This window comes from Xyrauchen texanus, chromosome 31 (assembly GCF_025860055.1).
Source record: "Xyrauchen texanus isolate HMW12.3.18 chromosome 31, RBS_HiC_50CHRs, whole genome shotgun sequence".
NCBI lineage: Eukaryota > Metazoa > Chordata > Actinopteri > Cypriniformes > Catostomidae > Xyrauchen > Xyrauchen texanus.
In genome coordinates this window covers 7,936,221-7,957,231 of record NC_068306.1, presented here as the reverse complement: position 1 = coordinate 7,957,231, position 21,011 = coordinate 7,936,221, and the positions used below count along the sequence as shown (strand labels likewise).

The 21,011-nt window shown below is 38.3% G+C and overlaps 1 protein-coding gene across 1 annotated transcript; it reads right to left on the bottom strand.

Annotated features, from left to right (window-relative positions):
* Window positions 1–9,887: 9,887 nt before the first annotated feature.
* On the bottom strand, window positions 9,888–19,022 carry LOC127624823 (cytochrome P450 2J4-like). Its single transcript, XM_052099765.1, has 10 exons — window positions 18,915–19,022; window positions 18,097–18,308; window positions 17,838–18,000; window positions 16,162–16,311; window positions 14,893–15,053; window positions 14,447–14,623; window positions 14,034–14,172; window positions 13,746–13,933; window positions 11,984–12,125; window positions 9,888–11,473 (listed from the first exon to the last, which is right to left on the bottom strand). Exons 2-10 carry the CDS (start codon window positions 18,301–18,303, stop codon window positions 11,295–11,297), a joined length of 1,506 nt encoding a protein of 501 aa, XP_051955725.1. The 5' UTR covers window positions 18,304–18,308; window positions 18,915–19,022; the 3' UTR covers window positions 9,888–11,294.
* Between the last annotated feature and the right edge of the window lie 1,989 nt (window positions 19,023–21,011).

Here is a 21,011-nt window from a genome sequence, read left to right as displayed (position 1 = left end):
TCTAGTATCTAAACATTTGGAGGATTCAAAAGCATACGCGCGCCTACTTTTTATTGATTTTAGTTCAGCTTTTAATACCTTGCAACTGTATTTATTACTGGAAAAACTCAAATTGATGGGTGTAAATCCTTTTATTAGATGGTATTTTTCTTTTTTAACAAAAATAACCCAACAGGTTAAGGTTAATGGGAAGATCTCCGATTCTCATGTAATCGGTACAGGAGCACCGCAAGGGTGTGTGAGCTCCCCAGTTCTCTTCACACTGTATACAAACCGTTGTGTGAGGAATAATATTAATAACTATATTGTGGAATTTAGTGATGATACTGCGATTCTTAGCTTGTTATATAAAGATCAGGACATTTTGTCTTACTGCTTTGAGATTAATCCGTTTATAGAGTGGTGTGACGCTAACCACCTGATTGTAAATGTGAAGAAAACGGAGATTATATTTGATCCTGAGTCAATCGGAAACTATAGCGCTATTTATATTCATGATGTCCTTATCAAACAAGTGTCCTCCTATAAATATCTGGGTGTTTATGTTGACTGTTCTCTTACATGGCAGGTTCATATAGATACTTTGTGCACTCGGTTACAACAAAGACTGTATTTCTTGAGAGGGCTCAGACTTCATGGGGTCAGTAGTAGGATTATGATGTTGTTTTATCAGGCTGAATTGGAGAACACGATCAGTTATGGAATACATCTTTGGTACGGTAATTTAACAGTACATCTGAACTCTAGGCTTAGTAGACTTATTAAAACGGCCATGAAGGTCATGGGCAGAATAGAACCTCTTTATCTTCGGACACACTATGAAAAATCTACATTGAGGGAGGCAAATAAGATTATGCATGATACAACACATGTCCTGTACTCTGAGTTTGTAATGCTGCCATTGGGGAGAAGACTAAGAATGCCTAGCTGTAGACTAAACCAGTTTAAGAATTCATTTATCCCTTCAGCAGTAAAGTTATTAAATAATACCAAGCAGAAATAATTATTCTAAGCATGGTATTTGTGTAATGGTTTTAAAATGTGTTTTTTTTTTTTTGCATTGTTTTATATGTCTGGTGTGGTTGTATTCGTGAGCCCAAAACAAATTTCCCAGTGGGACAAAGTATACTTACCTACCTCATTTAAAATAACATGCTATATTAAGACAATGAGAGGTTTTATTTACCAGAAAGGGTTATGATTTTACGACCCAATATTGTTTTGAAATGTAGTGAATCAATTAAAATTGTAAAAGAATATGCATGACTAAACTCCCATTATAGGTAATCAAGCTAATTGTCACAATTTTCAGCATGTTTTTTTTTTTTACCTGGCTGATGACACTGGTGTCTAAACTACCTCTACCAGCCACAACAGCAGCATAGCTGTCTGACGGGATGCTGTGTGACCCTCGCTGACCGGAGGACTTCTCTGGGGGCTCCTGAGAGCAGTGTCCTTGATGGATTGTGCAAATAGTCTCATGCCGTCTCGAAGGTGGACGCTGTCATATAGATGTGCATGAGTGATGCGCTGATGATTTGCTGTATGTACATTTTGGCATGTGTGCACCATCAGTTCTCTGCATCAATGGCATTGATGTTTTGTGGAACACTTCTGCAAGGCAGAAGTGTAGAAATGATGGCTCTGGCACTGGGATAGATTCCTCTTGCTGATTTCGCCACATTGATGAGAGCTTTGGCGACGCCCACTATTGATGCTGAAGTCATTTGTCCCAGTGCGCAGTATAATGTGTGAGCTTGCACACATTCAATTCAAATGAGCTTTATTGGCATGACAAATATAAATGCTTTGGCAATACATTGAACAAAAGTAGAATAAATTCTGTATTGAACAAGTTAAACTAGTTTTAGTTTGGTTAATCGTCAGGGCCCAGGTCTGACAGAACTGATACCAGATGTCCAGGTTCTGCTGTAGACCCCTCTTATGTTGGAGACGGCAGGACCAGATCATCTGCATACTGGAGGAACTTTAGTGTGAGGCCAGGGGCTGCTTATTGTGTTTTAGTAGTTTTGTCAATTCATTAATGTGTATATATTGAAGGTCTGTGATTGTGGGCAGCACACTCACACCCCATCCTTGAGTGAAGAACTCAACCGTTTGTTTATTGCCAATTTTGATTGCACATTGTTTGAATAAATTGTTTTTATGATGTATGTTTTGCCCCCTATACCAATTTCTGAACGTTTGGATGGAACGAGCTTTCTGGAATTCAAACCAAAATATTTCCATGCTTTGTATTTATCAATCAGGGTATGTAGGGTGAAGATGTGGTCTGATGGTCTAAAATATGGTAAGAATCAGATTTCACTTTTGCTTAAGGCATTGTGTTGGGTAAGGAAGTGAACTAGTCTTGTGGTGTTGATACCTCAGAACATCATCCCCAGATTACTGCTCACACAGATGCCTCTGTAATTGTTTGGATCTGATTTGTCTCCACTCTTGAAAATGGGCGTTATGAGTCCTCTATTCCAGGTGTCAGGGAAATGACCAACACTCAGAACCAAGTTGAACCATTTTAGTAGGGATGGGCGATATGGCCTAAAATCCATATTGCGATAACGATATATATTGCGATATATAAATTATAATAGGACCATTTCAGAACAGGTTACATAGACCCTAAGGAAAGCCAAACTGCTCTTTTTTTTTTTTTTTTTTTTCTTTTTTCTTTAAGAAAGAAAGAATTGTATGTAGTTTTGAGAATATTTATTGTGCAAAACTGTAATCATACAACAATGTTGCAGATAAATACAATTCAAGGACACTAGCTGCAGACTTAAACAAAGAAAAAGCTTAAAGTATTGGGTTTCTTAAAAGGCACTACACTTATAAATGCCACACAAGTGTCAAACTGGTGTCTTTTTAGTTAAGGAACAGACACTGTACTGAAAATACTTTCAGTATTAGGCAAAGAATTAAGTCAAACAGCTCTTTCAACCTTTTCGCGGAGCTCGGCATACAGTGTTGGCATCTGTTTCTGTAAAGTATTTGCGGCTTGGCACCTCGTATCGTGGATCAATAGCTCTGATCATGGCTTTAAAGCCACGTCTCTCTACCGTTTGAAAAGGGACCATGTCCTTACACAAGTAAACCATTATGGCCCTGGTAATTTCAATCCATCGCGGGCTCTTCCTACTGTAAGGAGTACCTTTTGAAAATGACTGTTGGATGGAGGTCTGAATCGGTTCCTGTTTTTTCTGTCCTGCGTTCTTCGGACTGAATCTTGGGGTTGGCTGTAATGCCTGGCAATGCTGGTATTCAGTGACATGTTTCGTTTTGAGGTGGTAGAACAGATTACTCGTGTTACCTCTCTTCGCCGGAACTGTTGCCCCACACACTCTACATAGTATAGTTTGCTGCTGCTCGTCGGACGGCTTAAATCCAAACCAATTCCAAATAATTGATGTTGCACCGGTCTTTTTCACCAGCTCCTCCATTTCGCTTTCAGCCATGTTTATTCAAGATGACGAGTAACGTTACAGTGATGCGTTCCAGCCGGTTGCAGCTCGCGGCTCTAAATTTCGCGGGTAGATTGCGTCATCACGCATTATCGCGATAGTGCAATAGAATTAAAATCTCTATCGTAGGCCAATTTTATATCGTTTATATTGCATATCGTTTATATCGCCCATTACTACATTTTAGTAAGGCCAATCTTAATTTGTGCTCTGTTCAGCATTTCATTGATGCCATCTGGTCCATTTTGATTTTTATGGTGTGGATTTTCAGTTCATTTTCTGTGATGGGGTAATCTAATGGGTTTTGGTATTTACCAGTTGTATGTTCCATATTGATCCTTGTTTCATAATGTTTGTTCTGGGTTCACTTTTGTTTTGCTCAAGTTCGTGATTTATTTTTTTTTTTCCTTTCCAGGTGGCTTTATTTTGGATGGCTGTTAATGTTGCATTTTTTTTTTTATTGAGAATTCCAAATCTCTTTGAGTTTTTATACTAGTTCCTCACAAAATTGATGGTGCAAATCTGCATTGTTTGGTTGTCTGTTTTAGATTTGATGATTGATTTAGACTAAAACAAGAGGAAATAATTAAGACAAACCATTTTTCGTTTGTTTTTGATATGTTAGTATTTCTGTCTTCAGCTCTGCTTGAGTTTACAGGTGTAAGGCCTGTTTTACTCTTAAGCATGTTTATTTTGGTACTTGCATTTGCCTATGAATTCCCCACAACTCTTCATGGACTAACTGACAGTCTGAAGCTGAGCTATTTTCATATGAAGCCACCAACAATAGCAGATTTGTTAAATTTTCTTTAGTCCTTCAGACATTATGCAGTGGCAGGCAAACAAATCTCTACTCCAGTGAATCACAATTCAGTGTTACTTGTGCTTTTTCAGTAAATGTTTCAAAGGAAGCTTTACAGAAATGTTAAGTCCCCCAGTCAGTGCTAATGGCAAGGGAAAACATTCCATATAGAGTGAAACCTTGGGAAGGTTATCTACATGCTAATCTCATTCACTCTTGTTCCTCAGTGCAATGTCCAGTCCTTGCTGTCGCCAATGGTCAAGTGGCCCCACAAGCGGCTGTTGTGTTTAACTCCGTTGTTAAGATCACCTGTTCTTCTGGTTTTAAGCTGAGTGGAGCCAAGCAGCTCCGCTGTAGAGCAGATGGTTGCTGGACACCAAATGTTCCCACCTGTGAGCCAGGTAGGAGATCTTCAGCTGTGCTAGAGTTGAGCTTTAAGGCCTGTTTTACACTGTGTATTACATGCTGCTTATAGAAATGCCACTTTTTGCTCTTATATTAACAGAGCAATATTTACACTTGTTGCTTCATATGTAAAATTAATGGAGTGAACTAATGTTTGAAAATCCTTTTCATTATATGTTTGCAGTGGCAGACAAACACTTCAGTGAAACAATTCAGTTTTGTGTAGAGCTTTTTGCAGTGCATATTTTTAAAGCAGCTTTACAGAAATCAAATGTTTTTACAAGTCCCCCTGTGTGCAAGGGAATAACTCCTGAATGTTATACAGATGAGGAAGAAACCTTGATAAGAGCCAACATTAAAGTAATTTGGGTACAGTTGGATTACACTGCATACAAAAGTATGTAATCCCCATCTAGATATCCTTTGGTTACTTTTTTCCAAAACTTGCAGCTACACCCAGGTTTAAAATCTCAAAGTCCACATCTAAATCATGCAGTCCTTTTTCAGGTCCAACAACGTTAAAGGAAAGCGTTCTAAATGTTTTGTTGGCGTTAAAGCTCCTTTTAAAGGGAAGGGTGATTTCAGTGTGATGAGGAAAAACATGGGCTAGAGGAAGAAAGAAGACCGTTTGGAAGGTGGTGTTCTCCTTTGCAATGCAAGTCATGAGGCAATGCGTTTCACTTTTGTTGCATGAAATTTGATTTTAATGGGTGTTTTACCCAAATAAAAAACTGACTCCATGTTCACTCAGTGTTGTTAAGATGTATAGTATCAAAATGGCAATTTATTGTTGTTGGACAAGCAACTTTCAATTTAGAACAAGGATAAAATTGAATGGGGAAAGCTGATATGGTCAGGATTTAATACTACAAGGCATTTTATATAGTCTAGAATTATTGAAATGATTTAAAATCTTATACAATCTACAGTGGGGTTTTTTTTTTTTTTTTCCGTTCCTTAGTGAAGCCAGTGGCATGGAAAACCAAGATTGTAAATTATTTTTTAAGATTAAGAAACCGTGAGTCCATTTCATTTTGTTCACTTGCTGCTCTTATTCCTCAGTGAAATGTCCAGTCGTTGCAGTCGCCAATGGTCAGGTAACCCCACAAGCGGCTGGTGTGTTTAACACCATTGTTACGATTGTCTGCTCTTCTGGATTCAAGCTAAATGGAGCCAAACAACTCCGCTGTGAAGCAGATGGTTCCTGGACTGCAGATGTTCCCACCTGTGAGCCAGGTAGGTGATGCAGAATTGCATCTTGATAAAAACTGACCTCTGACTGTGACCCTAAATTTTTCACTTTTGGGGCTTGAGCACACTTAATGTTAGCCTAGAGCCCCATTTCATTCAAGTGACATTTCAGTTTTGTGTAGTGCTTTTTGCAGTATATGCAGAGATTGAAGTGTTTAGTTACAAATCCTTGAGGTAAGCAAATTGAAGGCAATAGTGTTTGCATGGATATGGAAGAAACCTTGCAGCCAAAATTTAAAATTTGATTCAGTCCGAGACCTTCTGATTTGTCTGGTCGCTTGGTGAAATGTCCAGCCATTGCGGTCACCAACGGTCAGGTAGCCCCACAAGCGGTTGCGTTTAACACCAGTGTTACGATTGTCTGCTCTTCTGGATTCAAGCTGAATGGAGCACAAACTCACCTGTGGAGCAAGTGGTTCCTGGACACAATGTTCCCTACTGTGAACCAGGTTTTTTTTAGCTTTTTTTTTTTTTTTTTAAACCAGTAGTTTCTGCTTTTCCTTATTCCAAAAAAGGACATCAAATCAACAGCAGCATGAGGCAAAAGGCCAGGTTTTGTTCCCTAGTATCAGAGGTCCACCGCTCTATAGACCTTTTCCCTGAAGTAGATTTATAACATCTGTCCAAAGAAATTTATATTTGAACTAACCATGGCAAAGGATGTGTAGTTTATTTCAGATTGCAATTTAGATTTTTGGGTGTCTGGCAGTTTAAGATGTTGGGATTTCTCTGTAATGCCTAATAAAATGGATCATGCAATGTCTGTCGCATGGCGTCGCTAATCGTTTCATTTTTCATTGTGCATTCAAGGGATTACATTAAATTTGAAAACTACGATTTTGGCTTGGACAGTTGCTTGCATTTCAGAAATTCTGTACATGTAAGCAGCACTGCTGAGGCCAAAGCCAATTGACTCGCATTTCCAGCTGGAAAAATTCTGTTTAGCTTTTTTATAAAGCAATAAATCTAGCCAACCCATTGCATTCACCCAAGTTACATGCACAGTGGCAGGCACCCAAACAGCACTGTATTCAAATGACCAAGCACACAGTATCTAAATTTTCCCTCTTTTGCTTAATCTCATCCCTCAGTGACCTGTCCAGCTGTTGTCATCGCCAATGGTCAGGTTGCCCCACAAGCAGTTGTGTTTAACACCGTTGTTACGATCACCTGCTCTTCTGGATTCAGATTGAATGGAGCACAGAAACTCACCTGTGGTGCTAATGGTTCCTGGACTCCCAACGTTCCCACCTGTGAGCCAGGTAGATGATACTGTTCATATTGCCAGTAAGTTTTCAATGTTTGTCAGTGTCCCTTCTAACCTTGTCTTTTATAACTGCTGTTGCCAAAGCTGATTTACTGGCCTCTTCCGTTTGAGTTCACATGAAAGAGTGTAATTTACTTTTAGGAATGTCCCATTCAAACAGTCTTTCCCATAAATGCATTGTTTCTGGTTCTGTATCAGTGACTTGTTCCGCTCCTGTGGTGGCAAATGGAGTGATAAAAGGTGGAATGAAGCCATCGTACAAACCCGATGACACTGTGATCATAACCTGCAAGACTGGCTGTAATATGATTTGTTCATCAGAGACCAAATGTGGACCAGATGGCCAATGGCAGGGCTTGCCCCGTTGTTCTGGTAAACCGGTGTAGATGTGACGTGTATGACCTGTCTTGACAATAGTTGGCTGGAATAATGGATATGTAGTGTGTGTATATAATGTAATTTAACCCCCCCGTTGTGCTATTAAATGACCAAACTTGACTGACTTGGGGGGCTGTTTGAGACTTTACAATAAATATCCAAACTAGGTGTTTTAAGACATGATTCCTTTGTGCCAACTACATGTGAACTGTACTTAGCTGAAATTAAGTTGCAGCATATAGAACTCTGGCCTAGACCAGTGGTGCTCAACCTTTTGACTCAAAGGCCCCACACTGAATTTTTGTAGTCCCCTCATCTGAAACTAGATGTGTCTGATTTAAAATAATCATGGATATTTTTATTTTTAGAAGTTTCAGTCTGTCTAGAATTTGTAGGCCTACATCTTAATTAAAATGCTAATACTTTTCAAAATTTAAATTCAGTCAACTTGAGGCCAACTTGATGTGTGTTAAGGCCACCTAGTGGGTCCTGAAATTAATGAAAGCTCTACAATTTGCTTTTGTTCTAGACAGATTCCAAATTCAAGGTATCGCTAATTGTATTTCATAGGAGCCTTGGATTTCAAGATCTGTAATTTTTAGGAAGAATTGTCATTTTGAAATGCCTCATTGGTTTTTGACTAGTCACGATTCAAATTTCAGATGTCTTTTAATTCCTTAAATATGACTTATAAAAGTCTGTTTACATTGTAGTCACAAATTGCATAATGGCAGTAGCTACAAGTTCACAGTGCCTAGACCTGTATAACCAGATATTTAGGTCTTTTGTTCAGTAACCTACTGATGTCTATGTAACCATCTCAAAGTGGGGTGGAGAGTGGATTGATGCCAACTCACGTATAATTCTAAGGTTTCACTCCCACTGTCTTTAGTAGGAACTTTAGATCACACGCGTGCGTGCGTGGCCCTTATGCTCAGTCTTATTTTAATCCTGTTCTTTTGTGCATCTGTTCAGGTCCCAACCAAAGAAACTTAAAGGAATGTTCCAGGTTCAATACAAGTTAAGCTCAATCAACAGCAGTTGTGGCATAATCTCAATTACCACATTGTTATTTTATTTTTTACATTTTGAAAATGTCTCAAGTTATAGCCACGAGACAAAGTGAACACATTTCTGTGTTTTTAAACCCTCTAAATATTGTCCATGTTCATTGTAAGTGCTGTTTTGTAAAAATAAAGAAAATGAGGGACTAGTGTAAAATGTGTGGTAACCAACAGTATGCCACAAATGCTTCGTGCTATTCGATGCTTGAGCGGAGGTGGACTGGGATAAAACCTGAAGGGGAGCGTGGTTCTGTGAGAGGGGTCCTCACTGACTAGAGTGATGATGTAGAGGATGTTTTAGTATTTATGCATTGCCGAGTATGTTTACTTTGTATTAATGCATTACACTGAGACATGTTTACCCCTACTGCCTATTATGTCTCTTGCATTACATTGATTTAGTTTCCATGCTTACGAACATTGTATTCTCAGTCTGTAATGAGAAGTATCTGTTGTAATTTCCCTTAATTCAATGTATGATAATCTAATTTTTAAAAACATTGTTAGCTGGGCGATATCTTACAAAATGTATGCATAACCAAAAAGAAAGACTTGTCTAAATGTTCAAGGAACAGACGTGGAGGAGACAAAACAACTCTTTCTAATGGGCTTATTTAGCGTGACTTAACTCAACCCTGTCAAAATTACCCTTCCAATTACTGCTATATGGCCTTGGGGCAAGTTAAGGGCATGATTTACATTGATTTGCACTGTTAGCAAATTCCACTACTGATTTGTTTATGCACTTTTGGAGAACGATAGGTAAAGTTACTTCCCTACAAACATGCAACATTTTCTAGCAGCTCCACAGTCTTGAGTGAAGGCGTCTGTCTGATCCATTATGTCATCACTAGAACACTGTCAGCCTTATAGTCTGTGTTTGTGTACACCTGCATCTCCAATCAAGTAATTGTCCAATAACGAATAAGTTCTTAAACCATGTGCAGAAAAGTCTGACTGAAATGGGGACCTAGATTTTGTTTCTCAAATATTACTTTCATTTGCTGCATTCCCATGAATGACAACATGATTTTCTAAAATTCACCTCAGTGGCCTTCTCATGCCATGCTGCCATATTACTTTTGGTGCACTTGGTAATTTTTCTTCATTAAAGTTTAACTCAAAGACATGAATTGTAATTTTGCAATATGTAGGGAATCATGAACATTCACAACAAAATTCTCCGTCATTTTTGGGTATACAGAGAAGCGTGACATCATTAGACAATAAAGGGTCTACTTTTATTTGTGTACACTCACAATAACAAAATCTTGTGCTTTTGTAAAATAAAGAAAACAAAAAGGGTGAGCTGTAAGTAGTCTGTGTTCACGAGCATATTTCTGAAACACGTCACAAACTCTGAATATTTATCACACAACTGTGAAACATGTCTAAAGAAAGCTTAAGATTTCTACTTTTAAATAAACCATTTAAAACAAATTCTTCTGCAATGTATAGTTTTTACAGGCTCAGTGAATTATCTCTAATGTGCTCACACCCACCAGCAGAGCGTGCTATTCATACGCTAATGTGCTGAGACATTTACATTTATGCATTTGGCAGACGCTTTTTATCCAAAGTGACTTACAGAGCCCTTATTACAGGGACAATCCCCCCGGAGCAACCTGGAGTTAAGTGCCTTGCTTAAGGACACAATGGTGGTGGCCGTGGGGCTCGAACTAACGACCTTCTGATTAACCGCCCTGTGCCTTAAAAACATAGTTCATTCACTTATCTGCACATTTGTAAGACAGCACGATACAAAGTGAGAACTCCTGGATAGTGACTAAGAGTTACAATTTTCCTCAGAAGAAGAGCGGGACTCCGATGAACATTTGTATTTTGAAGAGAGACTTGATCCAGCCGAGGATACAATTTCGGACGAGTAAGTAATTTAGTTTTCATTAGCTGACCTGCTATTTTATATAAACATGTACATATTTTACTAGTGGGACTGTTTCCAGACTTGCCAGTCAGGATTCAGTGTATTGACATTTGAAATATGTACAACCTTGTAAGCAAGGTTGTTACATTTAAATGCTATTTCGGCTAAATCAGGTATTTAAATTGTATGCTGTATAATATAAATATGATAGAAAAATAATATGAATGTTTACATTATTTTTTATCTAGTGTTTATGCTGCCTCATCAACAACGATTGTGCTTGCAAATGTGTTGGGGTTAAATTAGTAAAGTGTACTTTTAAATATACCCATATTAGAAAATCAGCATTTGCTAATGATTTCTGAAGGATCATGTGACAATGATCAAAGAATTGAATCAACTAATAACATTTATAGACCAATGTACATGTGTACAAGGGCATCTGTACTTTCAGTTACATAAGCAAACCATAAAAAAAATCAAATAAGTTGTTACAAATTTGAAATTAGACACTCTTTCGGGGGTTCGTAGGTTTACTTGCAGGTCCTTAAGAGTTACCAATGAGAATGTGTGACAATCAAGACACAAATAGGATAAGAAATTCACAATAAATTGTATATATAATTGCTTAACCCAATTTGAAACCTAATGCCAATTTCATTGTAACATAAAAGCAGTGTGGAAACTATCAAAGTCAAAAATAGGTCATGCACATGTTATTCAGCTTATTTGTGCTCTTGCAGAGTGCTGTGATTTCATGTCACTATCGAGGCACAGCACGTATCTGGAAAGGTTCTGGAGCAGCCGCGATGGCGACTGTCCTTTTAAGACTCATCTGCATCTGTCCCTCAGGTGGCAGGATGGTAAAATGCTGCATTAGAGATATGAAGAGGAGGAAGAGCTCCATACGAGCGAGCTGCTCACCTGGACACGTCCTCTTACCTGCAAATCACAAGCTCTGCATCAGCACTGATAACCAATGTAAGCTATTATAATATACATGTATGGATACACTACAGTGAATATACAAGTGTTGGGTTTGAGTCCAGCTTAGACAAGGTCCAAATCTTTAAACAATCAGAGTCCAAAAGGGGCTGAGTAGGACTCAAGACAGACATTAAAGCTTAACAACTAAGAAAAACAGTTTGTCAATATAAATGTAACAAAAACGCCTCTGTTGCATTTCATATATACACTACAGCTGCATGCAGACAGAGATGTTTTCATTAATTTCTGTTTTGTTATTTATTTTCATTACATAACAAATGCCATGGACTCGTCCGTCCCAAAGGCTCGAGTCCAAGTCAAGTCCAAGTAAAAATGCATCCGAGTCTGTGACAAGTCCATGTCCATTATAATTGGACTCGTGATTTGGACTCAAATCCGAGTCCAAACTCGTGTACCCCAACTCTAGAATGTACTGTATTCTTAGTGATATTCCTGATGACCTACCTAATGAAAAAGGGATGAAATTCTCTCTCTTCACAAATTTGCCATTTTCATCCAGAAAATGTTCAGGGTTGAATTCATATGGAGTGCTGTACTCTTTCTGGTCTTCTAGGATTGGCTTGAGCATTGGTAGCACCATTACACCCTGTCAACAAAACGATATATTGCCACATAATATGTATAATATTGTAATAATGTTAAAAAAAAAATATTTTTGACATTGTTACACAATTTAGCTTAAGGAATACTACACACACACACACACACACACACACACACACACACACACAGGCGGCCAAAAGTTTGGAACAATGTTCAGATTTTGCTCTTATGGAAACAAATTGCTACTTTTATTAACCAAAGTGACAGTCAACTGATCACAATAGTCAGGACATTAATAACTGAAATTACTATTACAATTTGGAAACACTTTTTTTCTTAAACTACTTCAAAGAGTTCTCATCAAGAAATCCTCCACATGCAGCAATGACAGTTTTGCAGATCTTTGACATTCCAGCTGTCAGTTTGTCCAGATACTCAGGTGACCTTTCACCCCACACTTCCTGTAGCACTTGCCATAGATGTGTCTGTCTTGTCGGGCACTTCTCACACACCTTACAGTCTAGATGATCCCACAAAAGCTCAATGGGGTTAAGATCCATAACACTCTTTTCCAATTATCTGTTGTCCAATGTCTGTGTTTCTTTGCCCACTCGAACCTTTTCTTTATGTCTTTCTGTTTCAAAAGTGTCTTTTTTTTTGCAATTCTTCCCATAAGTCCTCCTGAGTCTTCTCTTTACTGTTGTACATGAAACTGCTGTTGAGCGGGTAGAATTCAATGAAGCTGTCAGCGGAGGACATGTGAGGTGTCTATTTCTCAAACTAGAGACTCTGATGTACTTATCCTCTTGTTTAGTTGCACATCTGGTCTTCCACATCTCTTTCTGTCCTTGTTAGAGACAGTTGTGCTTTGTCTAGAAATCATTCAGTTTTTTGGGCAATTCAAGCATTGTACTGTATCGCCTTCATTCCTCAAAACAATGATTGAGTGACGAATTTCTAGAGAAAGATGTTTAATTTTTGACCTAATATTGACCTTAAGACATGCCAGTCTATTGCATACTGTGGCAACTCAAAAACGAACACAAAAACAACGTTAAGCTTCATTCAATGAACCAAATATCTTTCAGCTGTGTTTGATATAATGTCAAGTGATTTTCTAGCACCAAATGATCAATTTAGCATGATTGCTCGAGGATAAGGTGTTGGAGTGATGCTGCTGGTCTAGATTTGATCAAAAATGACTTCTTTCAAATAGTGCTGGTGCTATGTTTTACATCAGTAATGTCCTGACTATATTTTGTGATCAGTTGAATGCCACTTTGGTGAATTAAAGTCCCAATTTCCTTCTGGAACAGCAAAATCTGTACATTATTCCAAACTTTGGCCGCCCCAGTATACATTCTATATTTATACAAAGAATGCTAGTGCACGTGTGCAGTGCAGTCTTTCCGAATTACTGAATTCGATTTGTTCAGGAAAACGTTAACAAAAAGGACCATTAAAATTTGCACGTTGATATTTCGAGTTGATAAGTGAAAAAGTCCACAAAAAAAATCTCATTAGTTCTACTGTAATGCAAAACAAGAATTATTATAGATATTACATAATGGTAATACTTGTTGTACTACCTTTAATTTGTGCTGAATAAAGTAATTGTATATATTTTGTAAAAAATAACTAAGAAGAAATAACAGTCTCTTACCTTAGGAATGACACATCCTGCCACTGTGGTGTCTTTGCTGGCTATTCTCGGAGGAATGAAGGCAAGAACATTTGCAAACCGCTGAATCTCATGGATCACGGCGTAGGTGTACGGCACACTAGTTCGGTCTTCCATCGAGGGCTGCCGTGTCTGTCCAATCACCTGATCGATTTCAGATTGGACTTTCTCTGTGGTGACATGCAGATTATGGACAAAAACATACAGATTTTCTTTGAAGTAGACACAGAAACAGAAGATATGCAGCTTCTTGTGTAGGCACAACCCCACCTTGCACTTCTGGATATTTGGCCATGTAAAGTAATGCCCAGCTGAGAGTTTTAGCAGTGCTTTCTGTGCCTGCTCCAAACAGATCCAATACACAGTGTATGAGGTTTTCTTCTGTGAACTCGGCAGCACTGTCTTTGCTCTGGAAATAATGGGAAAAAATAAATATTTACTCGCCCTGATGTCATTCCAAACACACATGCTATAATTCTTTTTTGGAAGAAAACAAAATGTTGCCACAAAACAAGCTTCGGCGGAGGGAAGATTATAATTTTATCAGTGTACAACGACTTCAATGTCAGTCTGTTCCTCGCACAAAGCTACAATATGGCTTTAGTTAGGGCCAATACACCACGCAAGTATTATGGACTACTTTTATGGTGGTTTTTTGCCCTGTACCTGCCAAAAAAGTTTACCTTCTCAATTTCATCCAGATAGCAGTCAATGTAGTCTCTGGGATTGGATGGGTTTCTGTCCTCCTTGTGTTTCATGATTTCCTCCTGAAAAAAGAGCTTCAGCTTGGAAAGGTTGTCGAATGCAGTCTGGTGTTTTCCCGGCAGCAAGGACATCAGAGTGGGAAACTCGTTATACAACTGTAGAGACAAAGAAAAAAAGAATGGTTGTCACAATGTTGCATTACTAAAACTCTATAATGTAATACACATTTTTCATAATCCATTTAATTCCCAATGGATATATAATCAAGTCCTGCTCCCCTTCTAATTGTTTTTCCTTTGAATATCCCGTTTTACTCCGAGATACGTCTGATTGTGGAAATAAAATAGATTTCAAGTTGACTTTAAAGCAAAAGGAGCCATTGAAAATGACAGAAAATCTTTAAATATTAAGGTTGGTCTCGTACCCGACCCCAGTTATTGACAGGCAGCTTGAAGATGTCATCCGAATACTGCAACAGCTGATGAAAATGATGGTTGTCGTAATCAAACTTGTAGCCAAAAACCAGACTGCAAATTACATTTCCGACCGCATAGGTCAAGACATGATGAGGGTTGAATGGCAAACCTTTGAAAATAAGAGAAAGAAAGTCACCAGGTATTGTTGTAAACTGAACTTTCCAATTTCTAAAGATGGCAGTGTATACTCGCACCACATTGCCAAAATGATGTGGACACTTGAATAATAACAATAAACATGATCACGCAGGAAGTCGGCATGTTGTTTTCCGAGAGTTCTGGTACCCTAGGATCGGCCACGTTATGCCGACTCGCTGTCAAGTGGCATCTTCTATCAGACATTTTTGCATCCGCTCCAAAACCAGGAAGTAATCGTGTTAGCATAGTTGGAGTGAGATTCAGAGGCTGCAATTTTCCCTCTAACATTACATTCACCAATGGTTAGGTTTGGGTTGGGGTGTACGGTTTATAAAATATGCATTCCTCTCCACTGTATCACAGACTGTACAGCTAATAACAACTCGCTTCACAACTCGCTGTTGGCACCCCTCTGTGGACATTACACCCAGAAAATAGAGCTCACACGTTACCATACGCCCAGCATCACTTACCGCTTTGGCCACTGGGGGCAATATATAAAATTTTTCAGTAAGCACAGACCGATTTTATCTAAAGAAAAGTCAACCTGCTGTTTCCGATTCCACCGTGAGATCAGTCTCACGTTTTTTTCCTGGTCAATAGCTCTGCCCTCCAAAAATAAACATAAACGAGTCTGTTTGGTAAACTGCAGTCTGGTCACATTTTAACTTTTTGTTTAGCATCCCATTCACACTGCGTGATCATGAGCAAGGATTACATCAAGACGTAGATTGGCAGGTGTGGAATTTATATAAATAACTTTGTCTACTCCTCTCCGCCATTGCTGGCGTGCCAGTGATTACCCCTCCATATGTGCCATAGGTTGCCGACCCCTGGTCTAAATCGTGTTCTCGTTGAGGATTTAATTTCAAATCCATTAGCATTAATAGGAAGTTGGTCCTAGCTGCTATAACAGCTTCTGCTCTTCTGAGAAAATATGGCTGTTAGCTTGATTTTATGCACAGTTCAGAAATGGGTGTAACTGAAATAGCCAAACCGGTTAATTAGAAGGGGGTGTCCACATACTTTTGGCCATGCAGAGTACCTGTAGCTCTTAAAGATGTGATTAGGAAATGGACCTCGTTCAGTATGTAGAGCATCACAGACAATGTGACACTCTTGCAGGATGGAGTTTTCTAACGTTTTCTTGCCGACACCAAAATACTTCAGTGTTGACAGAGCAAAACGCCTCTGTTGACGCCACATGTGCCCACCGGAGAAGATCAGGCCTACATACCATGAACATAAAGAGCACAAAAGTACAATAATATAACAAATTATTGCTGTGTTCTTACGACTTTCATTTAAGTATTAATGTCTTATAGAGAGCCTTTGATAAGTTGGATTTCCATATGACCAAGTCAAGAACATTTGCAAACCTCTGATCTTCTAAAGTGTTGTAGAAAAGTAATATCTATAAAACTAAATTGGAAAATGTAATTACTAAATTATAGCTCAAAGCTAAAGCTACAATTCCAAGTAGCATCTTCAAATCTTGCAATACATTCTCAAAACCAGAGGTGGGGGACTCGAGTCGCAAATTTAAGGACTTCTGACTTGCTTGACTAAATGAAGAAAATGACTTGACTCGACTTTGACTTGAGAACCAGTGACTCGAGACTTGACTTGAACTGCATGACTCGACAATTACTTATCAATAAAATGCTTTAGGTCACTGTGTCAAGTTAAACATAGTTTAATACTTAGAACACATCTTGAGATCCCTTTGTTTGGATTTGCACTCCAAGTGTTTTGAACGCAAGAATGTAACGAATGTTTGTGTTGTGTGTTTGAAGTGTTTTCTTCACTGTATAAACTGTGCGTTGCCACACAGCTGAAGTTTCACTTACTGCCCCCTGGTGTAAACAGGTGGTACTACAAGCTTGCATTTCTCAGGAATCTTCCTTATTACAGTCAGGGGGCATTGCGATTAATTTTTAACACATTATTTTAAATAAAATGAATCGCACTGACTTAACACGCTAAATCGACAGCTCTATTTAAAATGTAACGAGTAGTATAAAATATACAGAATGACTCGTATCAATATCCAAGTGCTCTCATAGTGATTATGACTTCTGAAGACTTTAAATAAAGCCCTTGAATGCAAAACCTTTCACTATTTTATATAAATGTATCTCTGAAGGGAACTGACTGTCTTCACTTAAAGTTATGATGGCATTTTCTTTTCATCTTACCTCCGTATAATGTATTGTTTATAAGCACAGAGCTGCTTTGAATACAGGCGTTACCAGGGTAACAGCTATATTTCTGCCGCAGAAGCGCCACCTACTTTCAGAGAGGGATTTTGCATTGTCATTGAGCCCGTCTGCCGTTTTTGTTAGATCAATGTGAAAATCTGACCGCATTTTTACACCGCATACATTTTAACTGGTTATAACACACTACTGATATACAATATTTATTTTAAAAAATGTACCTCTATTTATTTTAGTACCGTGTCTTGACTCAACTTGACTTGAAACTCATCAGGACTTGATTTATCTGTACTGCACTCGAGACTTGATCGTTAAAACTTGAGGCTTGGTTGTGACTTGAACGTGTGACTTGCTCCCACCTCTGCTTAAAACAAACACTGATTCCCTCTATTCAAGCAGGATTGCAACATATTTCCTGATTAGTCACGTGTGTTATTGTGAACTGGCGAGCCATTTATGGTTGGTTGCATTATTTTAAAAGGTCATATTGGGCAGTGTCACATGTATATAAACTGTGTTGCTGATTGTGTGTGTACCTTTCCCTTTACAGATCCTGTCATTCACAGGGAAGTATGGTCTGTCTGTGAAGATGTCCGCCTGTTCAACAAATGCCTCTTTGAAACACTCGTATCCAGTGAGCAGTATACAGGGTTTTTCTCCAAGGAACAGAGTGCTCACATTTCCAAACCGCTCAGCAATCTGACAAACATGAGATAAACGTACAGAAAACGTTCACAATTGTCGCAGCCAAGACATCAGACATATTTGTCCAATAAAAACATACCGTACACATACCTTTGGAAAGAAATCCATTGGATTGTTAAAGCCGATATTCAAAACATTTCCAATGAAAGGCAGAGGGAAGGGGCCAGGTGGCAGGTTTCTTGAACGAACATCATTTAAGTGTTTCAGCAAAAGCAGCACAAACAGAAATATCAGGATTCCTTGTACATCCATCCACTGGTCCATCAGGTGTGTTAACCTTTCCAACGCTGATGCCATTCTTGCTGATATAAAAAAGACAATTACACCAGTGTCAGTGCTTTTGATAACAATATATTTCAAACAAAGCACATAGCCCAAACTGGAGGCGTTGTAGCAATGTTCCTAGTCCATCACATTAACTATTAATAATTCCATAAAGTTTGACAAACACCAAAGTGTCACAATACTGTGACAGTACATTTACATGAACATTTATGCATTTGGCAGACGCTTTTATCCAAAGTGACTTACAGTGCACTTATTACAGGGACAAGCACCCTGGAGTTAAGTGCCTTGCTCAAGGACATGGTGGTGGCTGTGGGGTTCGAACCAGCAACCTCCTGATTACCAGTTATGTGCTTTAGCCCACTACAACACCATCACTCAAATAGTAAAATAGTCACAATTAGGCATAGAAAGCACTGTTGCACTGTTTATGGTGCAAAATACATAGGACATACAATTCAGATGAAGAGAATAAGGTTGTTGTTTTTTACAGTAATTACACTTTTCATCTCGGACAGTTTCTGTAGCTCACCACAACCCTGCTTGAGGCCCCCTAGGGGTACCCAGACCCCAATTTGAAAACCATTGTTATAGAGAAACATTCAAAAAAAGTTGAACCCTACCTTGAGCTTTCTGAACAGTGACGGCTGGCCAACGATGTTGCAAGTGAGAGTAAGGTCAGTGTGTGTTTCTCTGTGTTGCAGAGATTTATTGACTGCTGCAGAATTTCATCACACCAACAAAACCCAGTTTATGTCTTATGATGAGTTGTAAACAGTGCTTTTGGTGCATAGACCGCACTGGTGGTCATAGCGGAACACTTGATTTCAGATTCTAGGATTCTCAAAGAGTGTTTTCAAAGAAATTGTAATGAGAGGGTTCAAACTGATATCACATGTTGAATTCAGGCATGGCCATAGCCAGCTATGAGGTCACCGAGGTCTGGACCTCTGATTTTTTTTTTTCATATTCAAACATACATTTTGGTGCCATGTACAACTTAATAAAATAAAATAAGCAGTTGATAACTCCTTTTTGAGTGTCTACATGCATGTATAATTTAGTTTAGACAGTTGGATGGATTATTTAGTGTCTGAAAATACTACAAGAGTGTGATGAAACGGCGCTACTTGAAACCGCGTAGCGCATTTTGCCGGGCAGAGCGGAATAAACGAACCTGCTCTGCGCATGCGCGCTGTCCCGAGGTTAACTGTGCGAGTCGCCTGAGACTCATTTGGATTTGACACAGACTTATCGATTATGAACCCATCTTATACGAGACACTTAAACACTTGTGCTGAAGCTGGATGAAACCAGATTAAACAGCCCATCATATTAAACTACGGTGACGAGGTAAAGAGCAAAACATTGTTCCATTCACGCTAATTACAGGCTTTTCATTCCACAGATCAGCACCCTTATAGAAATATACCTGGTAGGAACACTAACTGTAGTATTAACTGTGGTATTTTTTAAAGAAATGGTGAACATATTTGTAATAAATGTTAATATTATTAGCCAACAAAAATATTGTATATTTGGGCAATAAAATGCACTTTTATGGAGGTTGTTTTTATTATTTCAACATGTGTTTAGGATATAATTTTTTTATTAGAAATAACATAGATTGTTATTTATTATTATTATTATTTATATATATATATATAGCTTTAAAGGACACTTATGAATTAAGTATGAAGTTATGATTTTTCTCCTTTCTAAGTATGTTTACTTCTAATGAACTTTAATTGAAAATGTGAATTAAAAGGTACCTCACACTCAGTAACTCTGTTCATGTCATCTTGGACTTTCACCTGGTGGTGTGGATGCAGCAACATTCAAAATCAATTGTTTTCAGTTACAGCCATTTTAGAAATTGTCTATTCACAATCAGCCATGATTCATTTAATCAATGAGTGAAAGTGTCCAATAACAAGACGGTTACTGAGAGTTAGCGAGTAGTATTCAGCTGGTCATGTGATTTTAAAATGGCAGCCCCCATGAGGGCACCCCTGCCTCATATAGAATAAAACCGCTTTTATAAGGTGTTTCAAAATTATAATTAATTTCTTCAGGAGTAAAACTTTTTTTAAAGGGAGGGGGGATACATTACTGAGTGCACCTTTAAATAATTAAGAGTCAATTTTGTTAATTCACTTTGGCTGTTTTTCTGTAGTTAATGAGTACATTTTGCTGCTCAAAATCAGTGCTTTATCTAGAGCAGCATTGACATGTCTATTGCTCAATTTCCAAAAAGGCTATTTTGTGTTAAGTCTCGTCTCATCTATCATTCTATGTTAACATTTTGTAACAAGCAATGTTTTAGTCCCAGGTGGTCCAGTATTTAAATGTGTGTAACATGTTATGGCTTCCTTTTGCTTTAGCAGTGGCAGTGCTAGAGTTGGAATCAGTGACTGGAGATAACAGCTTATTGCATACACCTTTGTGGTGGTGTGGGCTATTTAGCTTGGTACCAGGCACACTCTCGCTCTCTCTCTTGACACATACACACACACACATATATATATAACCCCTAGATTCATCTTAATAAATGACTTCATACTTTGATTTTTGGCTCTGCCTTTATGTTGCGGCCTTTAGGTGGTATCGGACAACAAAAATATACTTGCTAACAAAGGAACAAATGGCATTTAAATTAATTTGACATGGCATTATTTGAAATATAAGTTTACAAAGGATTATTTATGTCAAAGCAATGG